Raw genomic sequence first — 21,699 nt, 5'->3', positions numbered from 1 at the left:
AGAAACCACGGAGAAGTCTAATGCTTAAATTGTCACAAAGTACCTTTTACAGAATCGAAGATGAGCATTTTTTGTGTAATTTAACCAAGTGAAAATTATACTTTACTCTTTTGAAGGAATATTTTGTTGTAAAGTTTCATTCTCCTAGAAAAATAAAATAATATTTCCCATGTAAATCTCATGGAGGAATTTTGAGATTGCAAAAATCATATTTGTGTTGAATATGCACATTAATAATAATAATACTTTATTCATTTTGAAAAATGGTACAACCATATTAAATGTCGTCATTATAAATATTATTTAACATGAAAACATAAGTTCTTAAATGTGATGAAGAGTGTCACAAAAGAATTCATCCAATGAGTTAGGTGGGTGAGCCAGTAACCAGGTATGTACCCTGGATTGAAGGAGTCCGTAAAAATCTGCATCTAGTGATATAATGGAACACACATTTCTTTATATATATATATATATATATATATATATATATATATATATATATATATATATATATATATATATATATATATATATATATATATATATATATAAACAATTTTATTGCTCTGGGAGCAAAGTCCCTTGGAGCAGAATACAGGTTACATTAGGTTTTGAAACCTTTGGAGTGAAACTGGTTCTAAACTAGTGATACAAGACATAATTTAACATCAGTAGAACGAAACATATAGTACAATACATACATACAAATACAAAGAACAATAGTTAAATATTTAGCCTGATAGAACAGTAATAAGGTCATTATGGTAGTGTGGTAAACAGATATTCAAACATGTTCCTGTTGAATTGGGATGTGTTCCTGGATAATTTTACTTTATTAGGCAAACAGTTCCATAGTTTACAGGATGAAATACTGAATGACTTTTCATATATAGCCGTGCGGTATTTGGGAAGATGGAATGTTTTTGTAATGCAGGTTGATCTCTTTGTCGTAAGTGAATTGAATATAAAATTTTCATATAAATATGAAGGGGTTTTTGAATTCAGAACTTTAAATAATTGTGAGGCCTTTTGAAGCATTCTCCTCTGATCGAGTTTTAACCAATTCAACATTTTGTAGTAAGGAGTTACACGTTCATTAAAACGCATATTAAAGATGAATCGTAGACAAGAATTTTGGAGCCTTTGTAATTTGGTACTTAGCTCCTTATTCACATCAGCGTAGACAACTGAGCAATAGTCTAGATGTGGTAATACTAACGTTTGAACAAGCTTCTGGCGTAATGTTATAGGGATTAGGTGTCTGAAATGCTTCATTGTGTAAAGAGTTTTATGAACTTTATTAGAAATGGCATTTACTTGCTCGCACCAGGTTAAGGTGCTGCTTAGATAAACTCCTAAGCTTTTCACTGTATTTGAGTAGTCAATTTGAATATTTAAAACACTTATTTTAGGGAGATCACTTGCGAGCAGCATATGTACATTGGCGGTGCTTCCAAAGATTATCGACTTGGTCTTTTTGGGATTTAGATTTAGCCGATTTTCAGTCAGCCATTCACAGATGTGTTGGATATCCTTGTTGACCAAGTCAATGGCATGGTTAAATTCAGAGGGATAGGACTCAAGATATATCTGTAGATCGTCAGCATAAAAGTGATGTTTACAATGAGTTATTATGGTAGCTAGTTCTTTTATAAAAATAGTAAATAATAAAGGCCCGAGAATTGTCTGAATTTCTTTAGAGAACTAACAGAATATAATCCAATTATTATTTAGCCATCATGAGAAATTCAATTGGTAGCATGATTATCAGCTAATAATTAGTTAGGAGAAGGGAAGATATGTTACCCTATTGTCAGTACCTGATCAAGTTCATATTCTGGGTTTTGTATTTGGAGAACCAAATGCAAAAGCCCAAATTTTCTGTTTATTAGAGCTCTTTGTGAAACTGGGTGGTGGTACAGGGAAAGATACTTGCTATTATACCCTGAAGTTGTGTATTTCACGCACTTAAAGGCTTGGTTTTGGGTGAGCTCTCTGTCCTCACCTATAAACAAAAACCAATGGGTTGGGTGACCAGATATGCCGCATTTTCTGGACATATCCTACATAATGACCAATCTGGAAATCTCGAAAATGTGCCAAAATATCTTACTCATAAAGATTTATTTCAATGCAACAATTTCAGAGTGTAAAAATTATTCACCTTTACTGGGATTCCAGTCAAGGTGAATGATTTTTACACTCTGAAATTGTTGCATTGAAATGCACATTAGCGGATGACTCCGTTAAAAGTTACTGTTGCAGCATCTCCCGCAGTTTCTTTGGAATTTGTCAAAGATTTATTTGTTTAATCATTCCTAATCTCATTCCATTTAGTTTGTTAATGGGTTCATACCAAAACATACTAGTCATTTATTCTATGAGGTCTATTTTGTGCATTCTTGTTTCATGCTGCATATATGAGTGATAGTCAGTTTGATGAGTAGAAAAAACATTAGCAAAATCAGCATGCTCTCTGTGGTTTTTCATCATTTGTGTCCAAGAAAATGCAGTTGATACCACGGCAGTAACTTTTTATGCCGTCATCTGCTAAATGCACCTTGCAATGCAACAATTTCAGAGTGTAATGCATAATTTGTGTCATTATGTAATGTTGTTTGCATGTAGCTGCAAGCGTGGTATAATATTTTTGTATGAATATTTGGTTGATTAAGTTATAACTATAGTTAATGAAGTGTCATCCTCTTATAATGTAAAATTATGTTTACCAAGAAAATGACCTACATTTTGGTGGTAAGGTTGTACAAATAAAGTCTCAGTGGCCTGATTTTGGGCAATGCTCACTTTTCCTATGGGTTGAATGCTGTGGGTGAATAGGAATTGCTCAAGTATTATCTATGAGGGATGAGAATCCATTTTTTGTTGTGTATATGGCTGATTTCCTCAATCTATTTATCTCTGAGGAAATAGTGTTTCAGGTTTATGCTTTAATTATTGTATGTATATGAAATATTTCAAATATACAAAGGCCAGTAATAGAAGATACTTTTTGGAGAAAATTTATTAAAAATACAAAAAATATACATCAATGCAATTTGCATTTTATAACATTACAAATAATATTCAGAGAGACAACTCTGTCATTAAGGTATCACTTATTCAAGCGAGTTTCAAAAACAAAGGAGTATAAAAATGAAAAACTGAATACTGTAAAACTAACTGCACATTTAAGAAATGGTGTTGTTGGTCAGCTGATCCCCCAATGTGGGTACTTCAATCATAAGTGGTCACCTTGGGTGACAGAACTTAAAGAGTTTTTGCAATATGGTTGGGTAATTGGCAGCATGTTCCTGGACTAAGAAAAAAGAATTTTCTAGCTGAAAAACTCATTTTTTTCCTCTCATCTAAATTGTTCTCCCCCAGGGGATACAGGCGTATCAATTGCTTCATGTGTCATTCACCACAATCTTATGGAGATATAGTAACTGAAACATCTATTTAATAGGTCACCATGTTTCATCTGGTGGTTGAACTACACATCTGGACCCTTGTGCAATCAAATTGTACAGATTTTCTTATGCTACACATAATTAGCATAGCAAAACCTTTTCACAGCTGTAGGTTTTCAGTAACATTTCATATGATTTTTTTCTTTTTTACATGGGCAGCAAATTTAATTTATTTCAGTGTCAAAGGAGCAAATTGCAAAAAAATCTGATCATGGCAACTGACATTGAACAGATTGACATGATGATGACTTGCTGGAGAGTGACAAGGAAAAAATTGATCATAGTTCTTGATTACTGTAGTTAATAGATTCTTCCAAACGGCCATTTAATCAAATTTAAATTTCACAATAACCAACAATTACATGCAGTTCTTCATATTTATAGTTAACCTATTACCTGACAAGTTCCAATCAACCCTTTTGCTTGAAAACACAATTACTTCCATGTTTGCCTCTGTTGACAGGCTTCTAAAAGTAATACATCAACACACACAAATAGCTTAACAAATTTGATAATAAACTCAATAAAAATCACTGTGGCTTCTGAAATCATCAGCTCGAATGACTTTCTCAGTCTATGTTTAAAGCTCATTTGAAATAATATTGATCATGAATTTTTAGATTGTGTAAATTGACAACATGCTTCGTCCATTTACATGTCAAGTCAATGAAGAATCCTTTATTTTAAAGAAATTAAGGCAAATATTTGCCAATTGACGTTTTCATTGTAATATGATGGAATGAAATTTGTTATTATGCACTCTGTTGTTGCCCATTTGTGCCAAAGTTCTTTTCCATTATTATTTGAAGCCAATTCTTTAATGAGCATTTAGTCATCCAGCTACCTTTCATAGGAAATAATTGAAAAAGTGATATTTTTTGTATCTGATAACAAAATAAACAATGTTGCAATCACAGCCAAAACATATAATAATTATGAATTTATATGGATTAAATTTGAGGATTAGATATCCATCAAAGTATGTAATCAGTTTTGGAGTTTTTCTGCTTATCATCATCATCACTGTTCTTATATCTCTGACAATAGCAACAAAAGTTAAGGGATATCCATATCTTGAATGTTTATAAAGCTACAATGTGACAGTTAAGGGAGTCATTTGATTAATTTCTAACATAATAAGGACGAGCTGCTGTTATCCTTCGGAGAGTTTCTTTTTGGTTGGGCACCCCTTATGTTGTCATCTGTTTCTCTTTTCTCTCTCCTGTCCATTGTCATTCTTATGTACAATTAAAAAAAAATAGTTCTACTTGCTCATAGGCCATCAAAGTGAAGGTTCATTTTAATTTTCAAAGAAACTCAAGAGACCTACCTATCATGATGTGCAGAAGCATCATAAAACACAGTGGCTGTTCCTCATTTGAGGTTTCTCAGTGATGCTAATTCCTAGAGGTCCTCTAGTGTTTGGATATGAAATATGTGCCCAACCACTATGGTCTCCTTTTAGTGGAGCAAGTTTAGTAGGCAAACCAAGGATTCTGTCTCCGCATTTAATGATTTTTGCCTTGCATAATTCTCACTACATTCTTGCACTCAGTAGCACTCAGGGGAAAAAAATAAATAGATCACAGCCTTGATTCATACTCAATTTTGGACTCTTTGCGGGTTTCCCCCTTTTCCATGTCCGCTTGAGTATTCCCTTGCCCCCCCTCCTCCGCTGTCATGGCGGGATTGTCAGCAGCCCAGTTCTCCTTGTCTAGCTTTGCCTTCATGGCGAGGCTTTTGGCCTTACTTGCCACACCAATCTTTCGAAGGTCTATTTTGCCCTCAAAGTGCTGCTGAATCTCGTACAATTGGTGCCCCTCAGTCTCCGGCAGGATGAAGTAGAGATATACAGCTCCGGCCAGTCCAATCCCTCCGTTGAGCCAGAAGACTCCAGGGAGGGTGAGGCTGTCACGAAGGCTAAAGAAGGTCTTGTTGGCGGCGAAACCAAAGATGTAGCCAGCAGAACCAGATGCACCACTAGCCATGGCCCGGACCTGAGAATAAGTTTTGTGGATGGGATGAGATGAGATGGAGTTGTCAACAAAATTTAAAAAGGAGTGTCAATGGGATTACTTCAATCCTCATTTTCTGAGCATCAATGAGGATTAAATGAGGATTAAATTATTAATAAAAAAATAGGTTCATTTTTGAGTCCTTTGCCATGACAGAATAATTATGAAATGGAAATATTAAACTAAAATTTATGCTATCTATTACATATATAGAGACCTGAATACCTTATTCTACTTGTTACATTGATTCTTCAATGTTTCCATTGATTGGTTACTGCTATCCTTAATTCTTTTCCATTCCAGCCTCCAACTCCATGCTAACACTATTCCCCTGCTTCAATTTTCCCTAATCTGCCCCTAAGTCTTCCACTTGTGGGGTTCCCTTCAATTTTTTCTTATATTACAATCCATAATTTCTGAATGCCTCATTTTGGGTCCATCCAGTTTTTCTTCTCATCTCCATAATCTATTTATCTATCATAGTGTTCCTAAATGATTTCCATATATCCTATTTCCATATTACCTTGAACAGTTCCCATGTATTTCATAATGGTATTTTTTTAACCAAAGAATGACAAAAAATAGGTAACAAAAGATGAAAATGCAGGTTTACAAAAATGTACTTACTTTTGAGATTAAACAATACTGAATATCAAATTTGCATGACTACCCGTTAACTCAAAATCCTTGGATATAAGTGAAAGCATTGTCAACACCTAGTTGGCTCTGTAGGTGCTCAGTATTGATGGATTCTCTTGAGTTAGTAGTTGAGTTCCATAAGTTAACATTTCCCACTGTTATCCATAACTTTCCCAAATCTCTCATCCCTCTTCACAATTCCTGGTCATCAAAAACCCATCCATCTAACTTAATTCCCATTTGACCCTAAACTGGAGTCATTTTTGCATTAGAGGTTGAGGTTAATGTAGAAATTTATTTAATGCTATTCATTACCAATTTCATATGAGTACTGTTAAATTTTTATGGCAATATTGATTGCTGTATTAAAAATAGTCCCTGCTTTTTGTTGTCATGCTCACCTCTGGTGGATACACTTCCCCTATGAGTATCCATGGCAATAGCCTAAGTCCCACGTGGGAGAAGAAGGCCGCGAAAGTGAGAAGGACTAAGGGGGTCCAAGGTTGCTCCTCTGTTGGGCTCACGGGGCCGTTTAGGTGGGATATTGTGGCCACGGATATGAAGCAGCATGAGGCAGCTGGAAAGGATTGCATTCACTTTATTCGTACAGTTAGTAGTGGTAGTCTCCTCAGAGACAAGTTCAATTAGACAGTTTGAGAATATGATACTCACTTATCCACGCCACCCTTTCAATGAAAAATATCACTTCTGAAGCGTTTAGATAACGGCAATTGTATTTATTGGACAAAATATTACTTTTACAAAAAAACCTGCCTTTATACGCTAGTCCATGAGCAAAGAGTATCAAAAATGGACACTTTTTATCATGCAAAATTCTTAGCATCGGTCATCATAATATTAAAGAAATAATTTTTTAATATTACAAAAAAATCAGACAAATGCTCAAACTCTTCTTTTATCCGAATGGTGTCCTGTCCAAAATTTGAACCTGAGAAATAAATTAATATGACTCACAAATGTGTTATCTCAATCACTCATTATCACATTTGATTTCTAATAATATTTGGTGTTGGAAAGCTTATTTTAGCACTTGCCACTGTCTCCAACTGTGCTTATGAGTTACATGGAAGAAGCACTGCATTCAAATATACACATGTAATGGTTTCTGTAACTTACAATTAGTTTATGGTAATAACGCCATCAATTTGTTAGCCTATATACTATAATGTACTATGTACTATAATTATATATTATCTATATATATATATATATATATATATATATATATATATATATATATATATATATATATATATATGTATGTATACATATATTATTATTATTAGGTAATCTACCGGTTAAGGTAGTTTTTGGATGGACACAGCTATTAGCTAAATATTTTGTGCTTCCTAACAAAATATAAAATCCAGTATCCTACTCTACATCAGGTCCCTCTTCATCTCTGAGTACTTTCTTCCTCCCTTCATCCCGTCCAACATCCCTATCTTGTTCCTTCCCTTTCCTCGTTTGCCTAACATTCTCCCCTCAATTACAGTCTTCAACATCCCGCTGCCGGTCAATACCCCCTTCAGCCACTTTTCCTGCCTCCATAGGATTGCTCCCAACAAGCTCCTCTCTTCGCCCACCATACCAAGTACTTCCTCATTTGTTTTCTTCTCTGTCCATTTCACCTTCTCCATTCTTCTCCACACCCACATTTCAAAAGCCTCCAGTCTACGTCTATCCTCCTGCTTCAATGACCACGTTTCCGCACCGTACATAGCTACACTCCAAATTAAAGTTTTTACGAGTCTTTTCTTAACATCCTTACTCAACGTCTCTGTCATTAACTCCCTCCTCCTTGTGAAAGCCTCTTTGCCTAGCGCAATTCCTCTCCTTACGTCCTTACTACTTTGACTGTGTTGGTCCAAAACACTACCGAGATTCGTAAACTGTTCTACCTGCTCTAGTTTTTGCCCTCCTATTTTAATGTTAAGCTTAGCCTTTTTCTTTCTAGAAAATCGCATGACCTTTGTTTTATTAATATTGATTTTCATCCCATACCTGTCACACTTCATTTCCAATTCACTCAGCAATGCTTGCAGCCCCTTGGCTGACTGACAAACTAAAGCTTAGTCATCAGCAAACCTAACTGATTTTACGAATTCCCCGCCCACTTTCATTCCTACCTCCAGTTCTTCCCATGCCTCTTTAATCATTTCCTCTGCATACAGGTTGAACAGCAGCGGTGATAATGGGCAACCCTGCTTTACACCTCTTCCTAACACTGCCCAACCCGACTCCCCGTTCCCCACTCGTACCTTAGCAGTCTGAGACATGTACAGGTTGCGGATTAGCCTCCTTTCCCTCCAATCTATTCCTATTTTCTGCAATATACTCATTAGTTTTTCCCAATTCACTCTATCAAATGCTTTTTCGAAATCTACGAAACAGGCAAATACCTCCTGGTTGTGTTCTATATTCCTCTCAATTAATAATCTCATTACTGCAATGGAATCACGCGTACCTCTCCCCTTCCTAAACCCAAACTGATCATCCCCTAAGTAATCATTTGCCCTACTCTCTATCCTTTTGTTTATGATCCTGAGAACAACTTTAGCTGCGTGGGATATCAAACTTATCGTCCTGTAGTCCTCACATGATGTAGCCTTTACCTTTTTCGGAATAGGAACTAAAACTGATCTCACAAAGTCTTCCGGCCAAATTCCTTCCTCATAAATACTATGGATCAGCCCATATAGCCTCTTCATCCCACAATTCCCTAAGCCTTTTAAAAGTTCTGCGGGAATGTTATCCACCCCCACGGCCTTATTTAGTGTTATCTCCCTTAATTCCCTTTCTATCTCATTGTCTAGTATGCCTGGACCTAAGCTATCTTCCTCTACGTCATGTTCCTTTTCAATGTCTAACTTTGTTGGTCTAAGTTCTTTACTATACAGTTCTTCTATATATGCCTTCCATCTCTCTTGGATCTTCCCTGCGTCAACTATTACCTTACCCGCCTTATCTCTAACTGCTATCGTTCATCTCCCTTTCTTACTTCCCGATAAAGATTTAACTTTGCTGTACAGCGCACCTATTTCCCCCTTCCTCTGCAGACTTTCCATATCCTCGCACTGCGTCTTCCACCATGCTTCTTTTGCTTTATTTGTTGCCCGTCTCAATTTATTGTTTAATTCTTTGTACTTCATTTTGCCTAATTCTGTATTTACATTCTTCCATTTTCTCCGCTCATCCATCTTTGTAATCATCTCATCCGTGATCCATTGTTTCCTAGTTCTTTTAGCGTTAACGGTTCCAATAGTGTCTTTTGCGGTTTTAGACAACCCTTTCTTGAAACTTTCCCAATTTTCTTCGATAGTACTTATGTCTTTACCATCCTCCATGATTTTCTCTATCGCCTGTTTGTATTCCTTCCTTTTCAAACCATTTAATGCTTCTACATTCCATTTTCTGACTCGCCGCCCCTGCCTTATCTTTTTGAAACGGACGCTACATTTCATAACCACTAAATTGTGGTCAGAGTCCGCATCTGCTCCCGGGAAGCTGTGCGAATTTATCACACTGTTCCTAAACCTGTGTCTAACCAGAATATAATCTAGCTGATATCTTCCTGAGTCACCTGGCATTTTCCATGTATACCTGCGTCTTTTGTGGTGTCTAAACCAAGTGTTGGTGATGACTAACCCCTGTCTCCTGCAGAACTCAACTGCTTTCTCCCCGCGGTCATTCCTCGTGCCTAAACCGTAGTCCCCGACCTCGTTACCATCTCTTCCTTCGCCTACTGATGCATTCCAATCCCCTATCCAATCCACTATCAAATGTTTCCCTGCGGGAACACACGCAATTATGCCCTCTAACTGATCGTATATCCTATCGACCTCTTCTTCCTTATGGTTACTCGGTGGCATGTATACCTGAATAATAACCAAGTTCGTCGGTTCTGCTTTTATCTCTACTAGTAGTATTCTATCCGTTACCTGCTCTATGTTGAGTACGCTTCTCCCTACCTCTTCATTTAATACTATGGCAACCCCTCGTTGGCTCTCGTCCCCGCCGCTGTATATTATTCTATACTTATCACTCCAGTAATCCCCGCTATCTTTCCATCTCACCTCGCATAGACCTAAAATATCTATATTTCCCCTTTCCATCTCTCGCTTTACATTCTCCAATTTCCCTGTCCTCATCATTGTCCTAACATTCCACGTTCCTATTCTAAGTAATTTGGTCTTCTTCTCCTGCGTCTTCTGTCCTACTGCTGCCGGTTTTCCCTTGCAAAGATTTCGTGGGATGACTATCGCGGAAGCCTTGCCTCCCCCGCTGCCGGGCACGACACACGGCCGATTGGGCCGAGTTCCGTTGTTGCCTGGACTCAAAATCTCTATTCTGTCCATCATAAAGGTCATTTGTGTTGTGCACTCGGAAGAGATTTCGGATGGTTGATCTATTTGATCAAACAACATCCCCCTTGAGGCTAAGGTATACTTTGGGAAACGTGCTGGTAACTTACATGGTTATTGCGATGCAACACCAAATGTGGTTAGTTTTGTAATACCAAACAGAAGAGTGGCTGGTCTACTACGAGTACATGAAACTGTCGAGAGAAATTTTAAAGTGACGATTGAGGCCCTGTGGCCAGGCATGACCTCTTTGGCTTCGTTCCTCACCTAATGCTGAGAATATGGCCAGAGGCCTCTTGCCCAGCCAGTGTATCAAGACGGCGCACACCACCGTCCCCAGCAGCTCGACAATCCCGAGGACCAATGTGGCCGTGTAGCGGCCCACGGGCGACCCGACCGTGGCGAAAATGCTGACGGCGAACGTCTGGAGAGTCGTCATCCCACCGAAGTGCCCGACGAAGAACGCTGTGCAGATGAGCGTGTAGGGCCTGATGAACGTCCTGAGGAGATACGGCTTCACGCGGAACGCTATCCGGGAACAAACTTTGTCCCCGAAGCCCTCCGGGGCCGTCTCCATCCCCTCGCAGGCCGCCCGCTTAATTTCCATCTGGGTCTTTCGAGACCTGGCGATCTTCTGACCGCTGATGTTGGTCACCAGGACGTCGAATTCGCGTTTCACGTGCGAAAATGGGACCCAGCCCCTCAGCCAACTGCAATAAAGAAAAAAGTACTGCCGTCAGTGCATACATGTTGGATCGAAGTAATACTCTGTGAGCGTGTGCAGAGGCACTTGTCTGGGTGTATCCGGGAACCAGTTCACAAATGTGCGATTTCGAAGGTTGTGTATTCTTTTGGCGTTCTTCAAAGAAGGAAGTGATGACTGCGTGATCTTTCTATCCATACTTGGTCGCACAATATTTATTTTGTTGGATTTCGAATTTTGCGAATGAGAGACAAATATTTCAGTCGAGCATTTTTGGTCATCTGTCACTCTTATTTTAATCGGCTCGTCGATGTGGTGATTTTTTTTGCGAGCTCTAAATTAATATTTGAGATTCAAACAAGAGTGCAGTATTTTTGCAATGATTTAGGAGGAAGAGGGGGAGAGAGCAATCCTTTTGGCGTAATATACAGTATATGCGGCAAAAACAAATTTTGCAGAGTAAATTATAGCTAAATGTTTTCTATCGATTCCTTTCATGTTGTCATTAATTAAACACTACTAATGATTTTTCACTTGATAAATTTTTTTATTTTACGACCGGATTTCGATGTATTACATCATATGATGATGACGTAATGCATCGAAACCCGGTCGTAAAATAAAAATTTCATCAAGTGGAAAAGTGCTACGATCAAGTTATTCATCATGTTCAACTTCCAACACATCACGCCTGAAGCTTATAAACACTTCTAGATTGAAAAAAAGGAATACAGTTGATGGGAACTGAGGAAAAGAGATGGGAAGGTTAAGGAATCATCACAGGGCATCATTTGCAAATATATTATCTTGCCAATCGATAAAAACTTGTCCTGGGATATTATAGGATTTTTTTTCTCTTCAAATTGAATGCGTCAATTTATTTCACATTTTCACGGGTTTAGGGTGGTCCCAATATACATCTTATCCTCGCCGGTTTTTCCTTCGTGAAGATGAAATGTCCCGTGGACGATGAAATTCGCAAGAGGATGTGGGAATTCAGCACATAAATTTCATCAATTGCAGAGGGCTCCCCGAGAAGTACCTTGAATTGAGGGGGTCGTGTCGAGGGGAGAAGGTCACCTGAGGGCGCGCTTCGCCTCTTCCATGCGGCCCTTGGATATCAGCCAATGGGGAGACTCCGGGACGCAGAGCAGGGCGGCGATGGCCACCATGGGGAGGGCAGCGCTGATGGCCGCGGCCAGCCTCCAGCCCTCGTTCCCGGCGGCGGCGGTGGTGGCGGCGGTAACCGTGGCAGCCTCCAGGGCTCCTTCCTCCGCGGCCTCTCCGCCGTGACCCCCGGCCACACTGCGGCGAGGAGAAAGGAGCGAAACGGTCAACCCAATTGGACGAGGATATGTACCTGCATTTTTACTTGCCGATTGTTTTTACACTTTTCAGCGGTCTCCACCAATGTAATGGTCATGAACGTTGAATTTTTTTATACTCTGTATTTTGTATACTCTAAGATCCGTAACTGTGCGGGGATTACGCAAAATGCAAAATTATCGTTCAGTCAAAGGAAAATATCTTGATTCCCTTTTATAGAGTTTCCGTCACGTTGTAATATTTTTGTACATTTATGTGCTACGTGCATTTTGTCTGGAAATCGAAAGTATATTTGAATAAGAATTGCGTTTGGTGATGAAGGATTTACAAAAGGGATGGGAAAGATAATTGAGTGAAGGCATTGAGAAAAGATATTAATGACAATTGTGGCATGGAGAAAAATTTTGTATGCTCCGAAACTTGGTCTTCGAGGAAGGAGGATGTGTAGATTGGACAATTTTGACAAGTGGATGCGGAGAAGACTGGAAAACTTAAATGGGCAGAGAGGAAAACGACTGAAGTGCTGGGTATGACACGAGAAATGGTAAAGGCTTTCTGTGACATTCGCAGAACAGGGAATGCCTGACATACTGACTGCGGTTGAAACTAGGATAGAAGGAAGAATAGCGAAAAAGAGGAAGGAAAATAACATGTCTGTTGGACGGAATAATAGGAGGTAATGTTAAGGCGGAGTTGAAAAATGATTTATTGACATATAATGGGGTCATTGGTGTCGAGTGATTCGGTATTTCTTATAAGCATCAGTACTTAGTCCCTGGATCTGTCAAAAACCTACCTTGACCGGTGGTTTAATCTTAATAATAATTTAATCTGAACATTAAGCCTTTCCGTGGGTTTTTAAGCGTCACGGAGATCGATCGTCTTTTGGCAAATTGTAAATTGCGCTGGAGAATTCAACAGTATTAATTAAAAATAAGGTTAACTTTTACTAGACAGTAGCCTCATTGCACTCTAGTTTCAGAGTAGATACAAAGAGGAAAGACAAAAGATTCTTGGAGTAATATTTTTGTCATAGTTTGACAAAAATATTAATCCAAGAATATCTTGACGTGCACAGTTATGGTGTAAAAAAAGTAATTAAAGAAATAATTTGACAATGCATTAAGTTTGCATGGGAAGAATGTAAACTCTCTCATCAGAATTCAAGCATTACAAAATAACTGTATCAATGTAATGTATCTGTAATCATCTCTTTGCTTCCACCCTTGCGGTGGTTGGATGACCGGGATATTCAAACAACTCAAGTACCACATCCAACCTATGAAAGCTGTAGAGCGAGTCGGAACCACAATGTGATTAAATATATTGCTGATCGGTCATTTGACCTTACTTAGCACTTGAAATGACGCAGTGAAAGCCCATGGGCATACTTAAATTACAATTAAACATAGCTCTCGTGTCCTTATCATATGTTCCCGCTTGGGTGGAGCGAAATATCCGGGTTAAGAATCAAAGTAGAGTTTCGAATGTGTATCGGGTAATGGAATCTGCCACTAATCCCGACAGTTGCGGAATTGCGCAGGCATTACTTGAAATTTTAGCACCCTGCAAGCCACCGCTAGGGTTTGTGGCAGGGGGTGAATACAAACTAGATTAATTAAAACCCGAATATGACCCTACCGCGGTCGGCAAATGTTATTCTGACCCCTTATCGTTCGTGGAAAATATGACATCTTAAATCCATCTGTTCTGCACTTAATCTCTCTAATTTTACTGGCATGATCTCTCCTACCGTGGTACGATGGGGGTAATAATACATTTTTGTAAGATCATTACTTAAGAGACGACGTTACAATTTATGCAAGAGCTTCAATCTGTAGTTTAACCTTCGCTCCTCGAGTGATTCCCAGCCTAGCTGCTCTAACATTTTGGATACGCTACTAAGTTTACCATAACAACGTTTTACAAATCTAGCTCCTCTACGATGCACGCGATCCAATGCGACAATTAATCCAACTTCGTGAGGATCCCATCTATTTGCAGCATATTCTAAATGAGGCCTAACCAGTGAAAGATAATATTTTTCTTTGACCCTTTCATCACATTTACCAAGTACTCTACTAATAAATCCTAATTTTTTGTTAGCTTTTCCATATATTCCCCGTATGTGCTTCAACCAAGTGAGATCGTGAGTGAGGGATACGCCAAGGCATTTAAATTGAGTCTACACATTCCATTTCGGTGTTCCCAATGCAGTAGGCGTTCAGGTGGTAATTACTCTTTTTCTTTGTGTCACACCATCGATTCATGGCATTAAGGTCATCTGATAAAGCTGCTGTGCCCTCAGTATCACGGATATCACGGTAACCCAGCGTATCGTCGGCATATACTATAAACGTATCTTATTAGTGACTACGGAGCCAATTTCGTTAAAGTAAAGTAGGAATAAATGAGGTCCGATAATACTTCCTTGGGGAACACCTTGCAGTAACTACTACTGCATTTAAGCCAACTCCATATATAACTACTCTTTGTACCCGACCATTCAAAAAGTCTTTACTCGGGGCATTACTGTCATCCGCGTGATCACTCGAGTGAACTCGCTCAAGGTCATGCGATCCTTCATTGCTCATGCGATACCCACACCGCGGTGTGTGTTCGACAGCCCTGGCTCACCTCTCGCCGATGAGACTACCGAAGAGGAACTCGAGGAATATACCCAGGATGACGCAGGAGGAGGCGGTGGCCGAGAGGACCCCCCTCAGGTGCGGCTCCGTTATCTCGGCGACGTAGGTGAGCACGGGGGCCTCGAGGAGGCCACCAGCCAGTCCCGAGAGGACCATGGCGGCGTACAGGTGGCTCGGGCTAGTGGACCAGTAGAACAAGGACCAGGAGACCAGGAATGGTATGTTGACCGCTATCATGGCTCGCTTCTTCCCCAACCGGTCGGTCAAGGCGCCGGATATGATGCACCCCAGGGGGACGGTTATGAGGTTGATGCTGCCTGGAAGGGAGGAACGGGTCGGGAGAGAGAAAGAGAGCATTTTGTATTTGTCCGTTCGATCTCTAGTTGTGTTGCGTGCGGAACGACCGATGGCGGTTAGTGCGCCGGTTCCTCGGCTCATATTCAACCACGTACAGGTATGCACCTTTAAGGCGTTGAACGATGTGTCGTTCAGTGATTCCCATACTTTTAGCTCGGCGGATCAGGCATAACTCGAGGGTAGGTGGGTCACATTTAAAAATTATATTCATGTGAATTAAATAATATACAAAATGTCAAATTATCCTCTGGAGAATTCCTTCGACTTGAAGCAAGTTCAGCATTCGGTGAATTTTATAAATTACTAGCTGAATACCCGGCTTTGCACGGGTTAGGGAGAAACAATAATATAAATATACTACATAAATAAAAACAACAAATTATAAAGTACAGTAATACACTACTTCATACAAATTTAAGAATCTTTTTTATTTAACACCTGTTTATAAACTACATTTTTTGTTTCATATCCAGGAGAAAGAATATATAAATTTTTAGGCGAACCTACTCTGGAGCAAGCAACATAAAGTTGCCCGTGCCTAAAACATGGCGATCTTAGATCAACACCACAAAACTTTAAAGACTGTCCCTGTGATTTATTAATGGTAATTGAAAAAGCTAGCCGGACTGGAAACTGTAATCTTTTAAAGTTGAAGGGAAGATCAGTTGGGATTAGAGGTATCCGTGGAATAAAAATTATTTCACCTTTTCCAGTTAAAATGACTGGCTGGATTATATTTTTCATTAATTTTGTCACACACAATCGTGTCCCATTGCAGAGTTTTGGTGAATCTAAATTTCGCAATAAAATGATTGGAGATCCTACACCAAGTATAAGGCGATGTTGTGGCAATCCAGCTGGATCAAGTGAATTTAGGAATTCCGTTGGATAATTGACGGCTTCGTCAGCATCCACTACGGTATCAACCGATTTATATTCAATCACGTCTCCTGGCAGCATGGCTAGTATCTCCTGGTTAATTTCATTATCATCATCGTTCTTAGGAGCAAGAATGGCTCTTTCTCGCAACCATTTAAATTTATAAATTTATAAATTTGTAAATTTTTATAATTTTGATTAACGTTAGGATAGACTGCTCGTATCATATCGCGGACAGTTTTCACCGATACACATAAATCTGATGACAATTTTATCATACCAGATGCTTCAATAACTAATCTATCTTCTCCAACCTCCAAAAGTTTATTTGCAAAATTTTGAGCATTCCCATCTCTTAAGAGGATTCGCATGTTTTGTTTAAGGCTAATTTCTTGGACATGATTCCATAGAACAGAATGTTTTAAACAGGCATAAATTTCATCGGCTGGAGTCGATTTTGGAATGACAGGCAGAGTTTGACGGAAGTCTCCACACAGGAGTACCAGAGCTCCTCCCATTAAACTGCAGTTTCCTCTAAGATCTTGAAGTGTTGCGTTGAGGGCCTCAAGAGATTTTTTATGAGCCATCGTACACTCATCCCATACTATCAATTTACAATCTATAAGAACTTGTGCCTGGCCGCTTGTTTTATTTATATGACATGTGGGATTTTCTTGTCGGGAATTATTAAGTGGCAACTTAAGGGCAGAGTGGGCTGTTCTTCCTCCTTCCATTAATGTCGCTGCAATACCTGAAGATGCAACGGCTAGAGCAATTTCTCCATGAACCCTGATTTCAGCGAGAACTAAATTAATTAAAAATGTTTTTCCCGTGCCACCAGCAGTATCAAGAAAAATGATACCTCCTTCTTGTTTATCTACTTGATCCATTATTGTTTCGTACGCGAATTTCTGATCTTCATTAAGAAGTGGCTTTTTATCCGCGATGCATGCTTCTGAGTCTAAGACAGTGTAGCTAGTTTCACGTATATAATCTGGATAAAATACACACTGTTGATCTTGTACAAGTGCAAAAAGACCGAGTTCCACTAAAGTCTTGTTAACCATGGCGATACACTTTTCCTCCAAAATAATCAAAGTTTTATTAAAAATGTCGGAGTTAAACGTAATATCCAATGTAGGATTTTCACTTCGAACTTTAGCCAGTATATCCTCACTCATTGATTCTTTATATTTTTCCCATATTGTTTTTGGGTTAGATGGATTACAGGAGGTTATTATGATGGAAAACAAAATTCGGATTTGTCCTGGAAGAGAAATCAAACTGGCCTCTCGCAGTGAGTCATCCCAGTGCTGATCTCCTTCTAGCAACCCTAAATTCTGGCAAGCTTCTCTGAATGTCTCACATATTTCTCCGTTTACCGTTCTTAATTCTGCAAATGAGCGAGGTCCTCTAATGGTATGTAGAAGCATTCTTAAAAAATAACATTCGGCGTTGTTAGGATGGACTGTGTAGACTCGGCCCGATGCGTCACATGAATAAATATTATTCTCAGGATCAAAGTTGCCCATTTTTCTCCTACAAAAGACTTTCCTTGATGTATTCCACGTATAATATCTCGGCAATTCTGAATACAATAGTGTTCTTGCAAAAGTATCCTGCTGGCATAGTTGGAAAAATGCTGTTTCTATGACAGCAAAAAGTAAACAAATTACATACATACAAACAAACACTCTCCTTTATATATATAGATAAAACTTCCATTTCCTAATGATTTCATGATAATTTTTGAACTAATCCTTCATTCAATACGTCCCGGGACTTTTTGAACGGGATATTATTTTGGGATGGGTAAGGTATGATTTACATCGACTGCCTTGAAAAGGGAAAATCTATCAATAGTGACTATTAAATTGTTGCTTATTGGTGCTTTTGAAGGCGGAAATCGCAAAAAAACGACCACTCACGAAGAAGAAAAAAATATCTTTCATCAAGACAATGCACCACAGTGCCACAAGTCAATGAAAACAATGGCCAAATTGGACGAGTTGGGCTTCAATCTGCTTCCCCACCACCCACCATACTCTCCAGCTCTGCCCCCCAGCGACTACTAATGGCTGTTTACTGTGATCTCATAAAAGATACTCTAAGGAAAAAGATTTGGCTCGAATGAGGAAGTCATCGCTGATCAACTGAAGCTTATTTTGAGAGGACAAGGACTAATCGTTTTACAAGCATGGTATCGAAAAGTTAGAATCCGGTGAGCATGTTACAAATTGTCATGAAAATAGAGCAGGTGTGTGACGCGTACGCTGGGAAATTTGAGTTGGAAGCCTCTTGATTCACAAAGAATGCAGGCATGAGTAAAACTTTTTCAAAGGTAAATTTTTACACGGAAATATAATTTGAAAATTTTTAAAGAGATTTCTTCTGGAAAGTGACTCAGTTTGGGCCTAATTGAACCATGATAATATTTAGTGAGAAAGCTTATGGAGGCGTAAGCAGTTTTATTCATGAAAATGTATGAGAACCAATTCTTTATCACGGTTCCCGTGTCTACACGATATATGGATCTACGTATACATTACTCAGTCGCATCAACGACACCATCCCACAATGATGAGATCCTCACTTGAGAGCAAATTGTCCATTGTGGGGATTTAATTAAAATTCTGTAGAGAAATGATAGTTAACAATTTTGAATGCCACAATAGTATTTTTATTCACACGAACCGGGTTCCAACACTTCGTATCATCTTCAGGTGAACATTACATGCATGCTGGCAAATATGTACTCTTGTTGATAAGAGGAAGGAGGGGCAGTTGAGGGGAGGGGTTTTTTTGGTGGGCAAGAACTGGAGGCTGATTGGCTGGGTTCACAGGGGCCGAGTGGGGAGAGGGAAGGAAAAGGGAAGTACTGCATATGAGGGTCTAGTACGTCGTGATAATCCATGATCACTGCAACTTTCCCCCCCTGCCATACACCCTGGCGGTGGCTTGCAGGGTATATATAAAAGTATATTATAAAAAAAAAACCTCGAAAATTTTCTCAAAACCGCCACTACCGGTCTTTACGTAATGTTGATGGTCGAGTGATCAAAGAGTTAGGACAAATTATAGATTGTTAGATAGGATAACTGATGACGTCGCAAATGCGCTGAAACCACGACAAAATTCATGCACAGCACACTAAGTAGGTAAGAAAGAAACACTTATTAAACTCGTTCTAACTTCAATCCTTGCTGCCTCAGCGGGTAATCGGTCCTCGTGGTTCCGAAGGCTAGGGTGAGGGGTGAGAGATACGGGCAAGGGGGGACTATGACTCTTCAAGTATCCACACAGAAATCCGAGGGTGGCAGGTCGTTGCGTGTCCTCTTGATGCACTTCAGGGGGACGGAGAACAACATGGGGGAGTGGGAGGGAAACACTTGATCATTAACGAGGATTGCGTTGGTCGTTGTATGTAGCACTATTTCAAGAGCCTTTATAGATATTTTTTAGACACATTAGTTCCCTGAAACCCACCGCTTTGGTTTGTGGCAGGGGTTGAAAACACACCAGAGTAATTTTGACCCGAATTTTTTTACCCCTACCGCCGTCGGAAAATGTTATTCTGATCCCTTATCATTAACGGAAAAAATGACATCTTAAATCTAACTGTTCTATATTTGATCCCTTTGATATTTTTGACATAGGGTTTCCTACCGTAGTACGATGGGGTCAATAATAATGTTTCAACATCACTGCTATAGAGTCGTCCTTCAAATTTATGCAAGAGATGTAATCTGTAATTTAACCTTCGCTCCGTGAGAGATTCCTAGGCTATATCCTCTAATATTTTGGATACGCTCCTAAGTTTATCATAACAACGTTTTACAAGTCTAGCTCCTCTACGCTGCACGCGATCCAACTCGGCAATCGATCCAACTTCACGAGGATCCCATATACTTGCAGCATATTCTATAAGAAAACATTTCTTTTTGACCTTTCCTCAACATTTATCCAGTACTCTTCTGTTAAATCTCAATTTTTTGTTAGCTTGTCCGCATATTCCCCGTATGTGCTTCACCCAGGAGAGGTCGTGAGGTAGGGTAATGCCTAAGTATTTAATCGAGTCTGCACATTCAATTCAAATCACCATTCAAAAAGTCTTTAATCCAACCTCGGATATTTTTATCTATGCCATATGCTTCTAGCATAATAAGAATTTTAATATGAGGTAATTTGTGGAGGGCTTTCTTAAAATCTAGAAAAATTGCGCCCATTGGAACATTACTCTCTCCCAAAGTAAGATTATCATGAACAATAAGCGCCAGTTGTGTTAATAAGGATCTACCTTTTCGGAAACTGTGCTGATTTTCATTAATAACTGTCTCACGATCGAACTAGCAACTATATGTTCCATTAGCTTGCACGAAATGTGTGTGAGGGAAATGGGTCTGTAATTGCTCGGTTCCTACTTGTCTCCGTTTTTATATATTGGTGTTATGTTAGTCGCTTTCCAATCTCTGGGAATCTTGTGATCTACCAGCGACTTCTATATTGTGATATCTAGATTCGAGGGAATTTCCGAAGCTAGATCCTTAAATATACGAGCGGGTATTTCATCGGGTCCGGAGGATTTATTATAATTAATATTTTCAGCCAACGTTCTATTCCATTGTATGAGCTTTCAATTTTGGACATCGGTTGACCGGTTGACGATTTGGTAAGTTATCGAGGACATTCGGCAAGACATAGGTGAAGACACTTTGAAAGAAGGAATTTAATAAGTTAGTCTTTTCCAAACTTGGGTTACTCTTTCGCCTTTATCATTTTTTAGTGAATTGACCGTTGACTTATTTCCCTGAACCTCTCTGACGTACAACCAAAATGCTATTGGATTCTCTTTCAAATTTTCCGCTAACCCTTTCCTTTTGAATCCGTTTAACGATTTTCGAAATTTCGTCTTGACATACGCTCAAGATGTATCGGTATCTTGAATTGTAAGTGATATCAATTATTTTATCGCTATAGATATAATCCCTAATATTTTTCATATTGGCATGAGGTAGCCTTTGACGTCATAATGCCTTTCTTACATCCGCGTTGTACCATCTAGGTTCCGTGTTATCTTTCATACATATACTGGGAATGAACTTGTTGGCTGCCGAGCGCGTGACTTCAAGTAAGTGATTCCAGGTATCCTCAGTATTTCGGTGATTACTATCTCTCCTAAAACTTAATTGACTCGGTAGCACGCATTATAGGCCATTATAGTTCCCTTCTTTAAATTTTTCTTTTAGGCTTTTTATTTCGGACCCCATGTAGCGA

General features: G+C 39.1%; 1 protein-coding gene across 1 annotated transcript in view; it reads right to left on the bottom strand.

The window, feature by feature from the left end:
- Positions 1-3,016: 3,016 nt before the first annotated feature.
- Positions 3,017-21,699, bottom strand: part of LOC139696881 (facilitated trehalose transporter Tret1-like) — a 159,738-nt gene continuing 141,055 nt past the window's right edge. Inside the window, exons 4-8 of the mRNA XM_071595761.1 lie at positions 15,179-15,506; positions 12,296-12,520; positions 10,780-11,222; positions 6,529-6,704; positions 3,017-5,470 (exon numbers count right to left, since the gene is read on the bottom strand). Coding sequence (XP_071451862.1) covers positions 5,057-5,470; positions 6,529-6,704; positions 10,780-11,222; positions 12,296-12,520; positions 15,179-15,506 — 1,586 coding nt within the window. The 3' untranslated portion in view covers positions 3,017-5,056. The remainder of the gene's footprint in view (positions 5,471-6,528; positions 6,705-10,779; positions 11,223-12,295; positions 12,521-15,178; positions 15,507-21,699) is intronic.

This window comes from Hetaerina americana, unplaced genomic scaffold, assembly GCF_022747635.1.
Source record: "Hetaerina americana unplaced genomic scaffold, ioHetAmer1.1.p SCAF_7, whole genome shotgun sequence".
In the NCBI taxonomy this organism is placed as follows: domain Eukaryota; kingdom Metazoa; phylum Arthropoda; class Insecta; order Odonata; family Calopterygidae; genus Hetaerina; species Hetaerina americana.
Note: the sequence above shows the minus strand (reverse complement) of the source record. Positions and strands in the feature narration are given on the sequence as shown.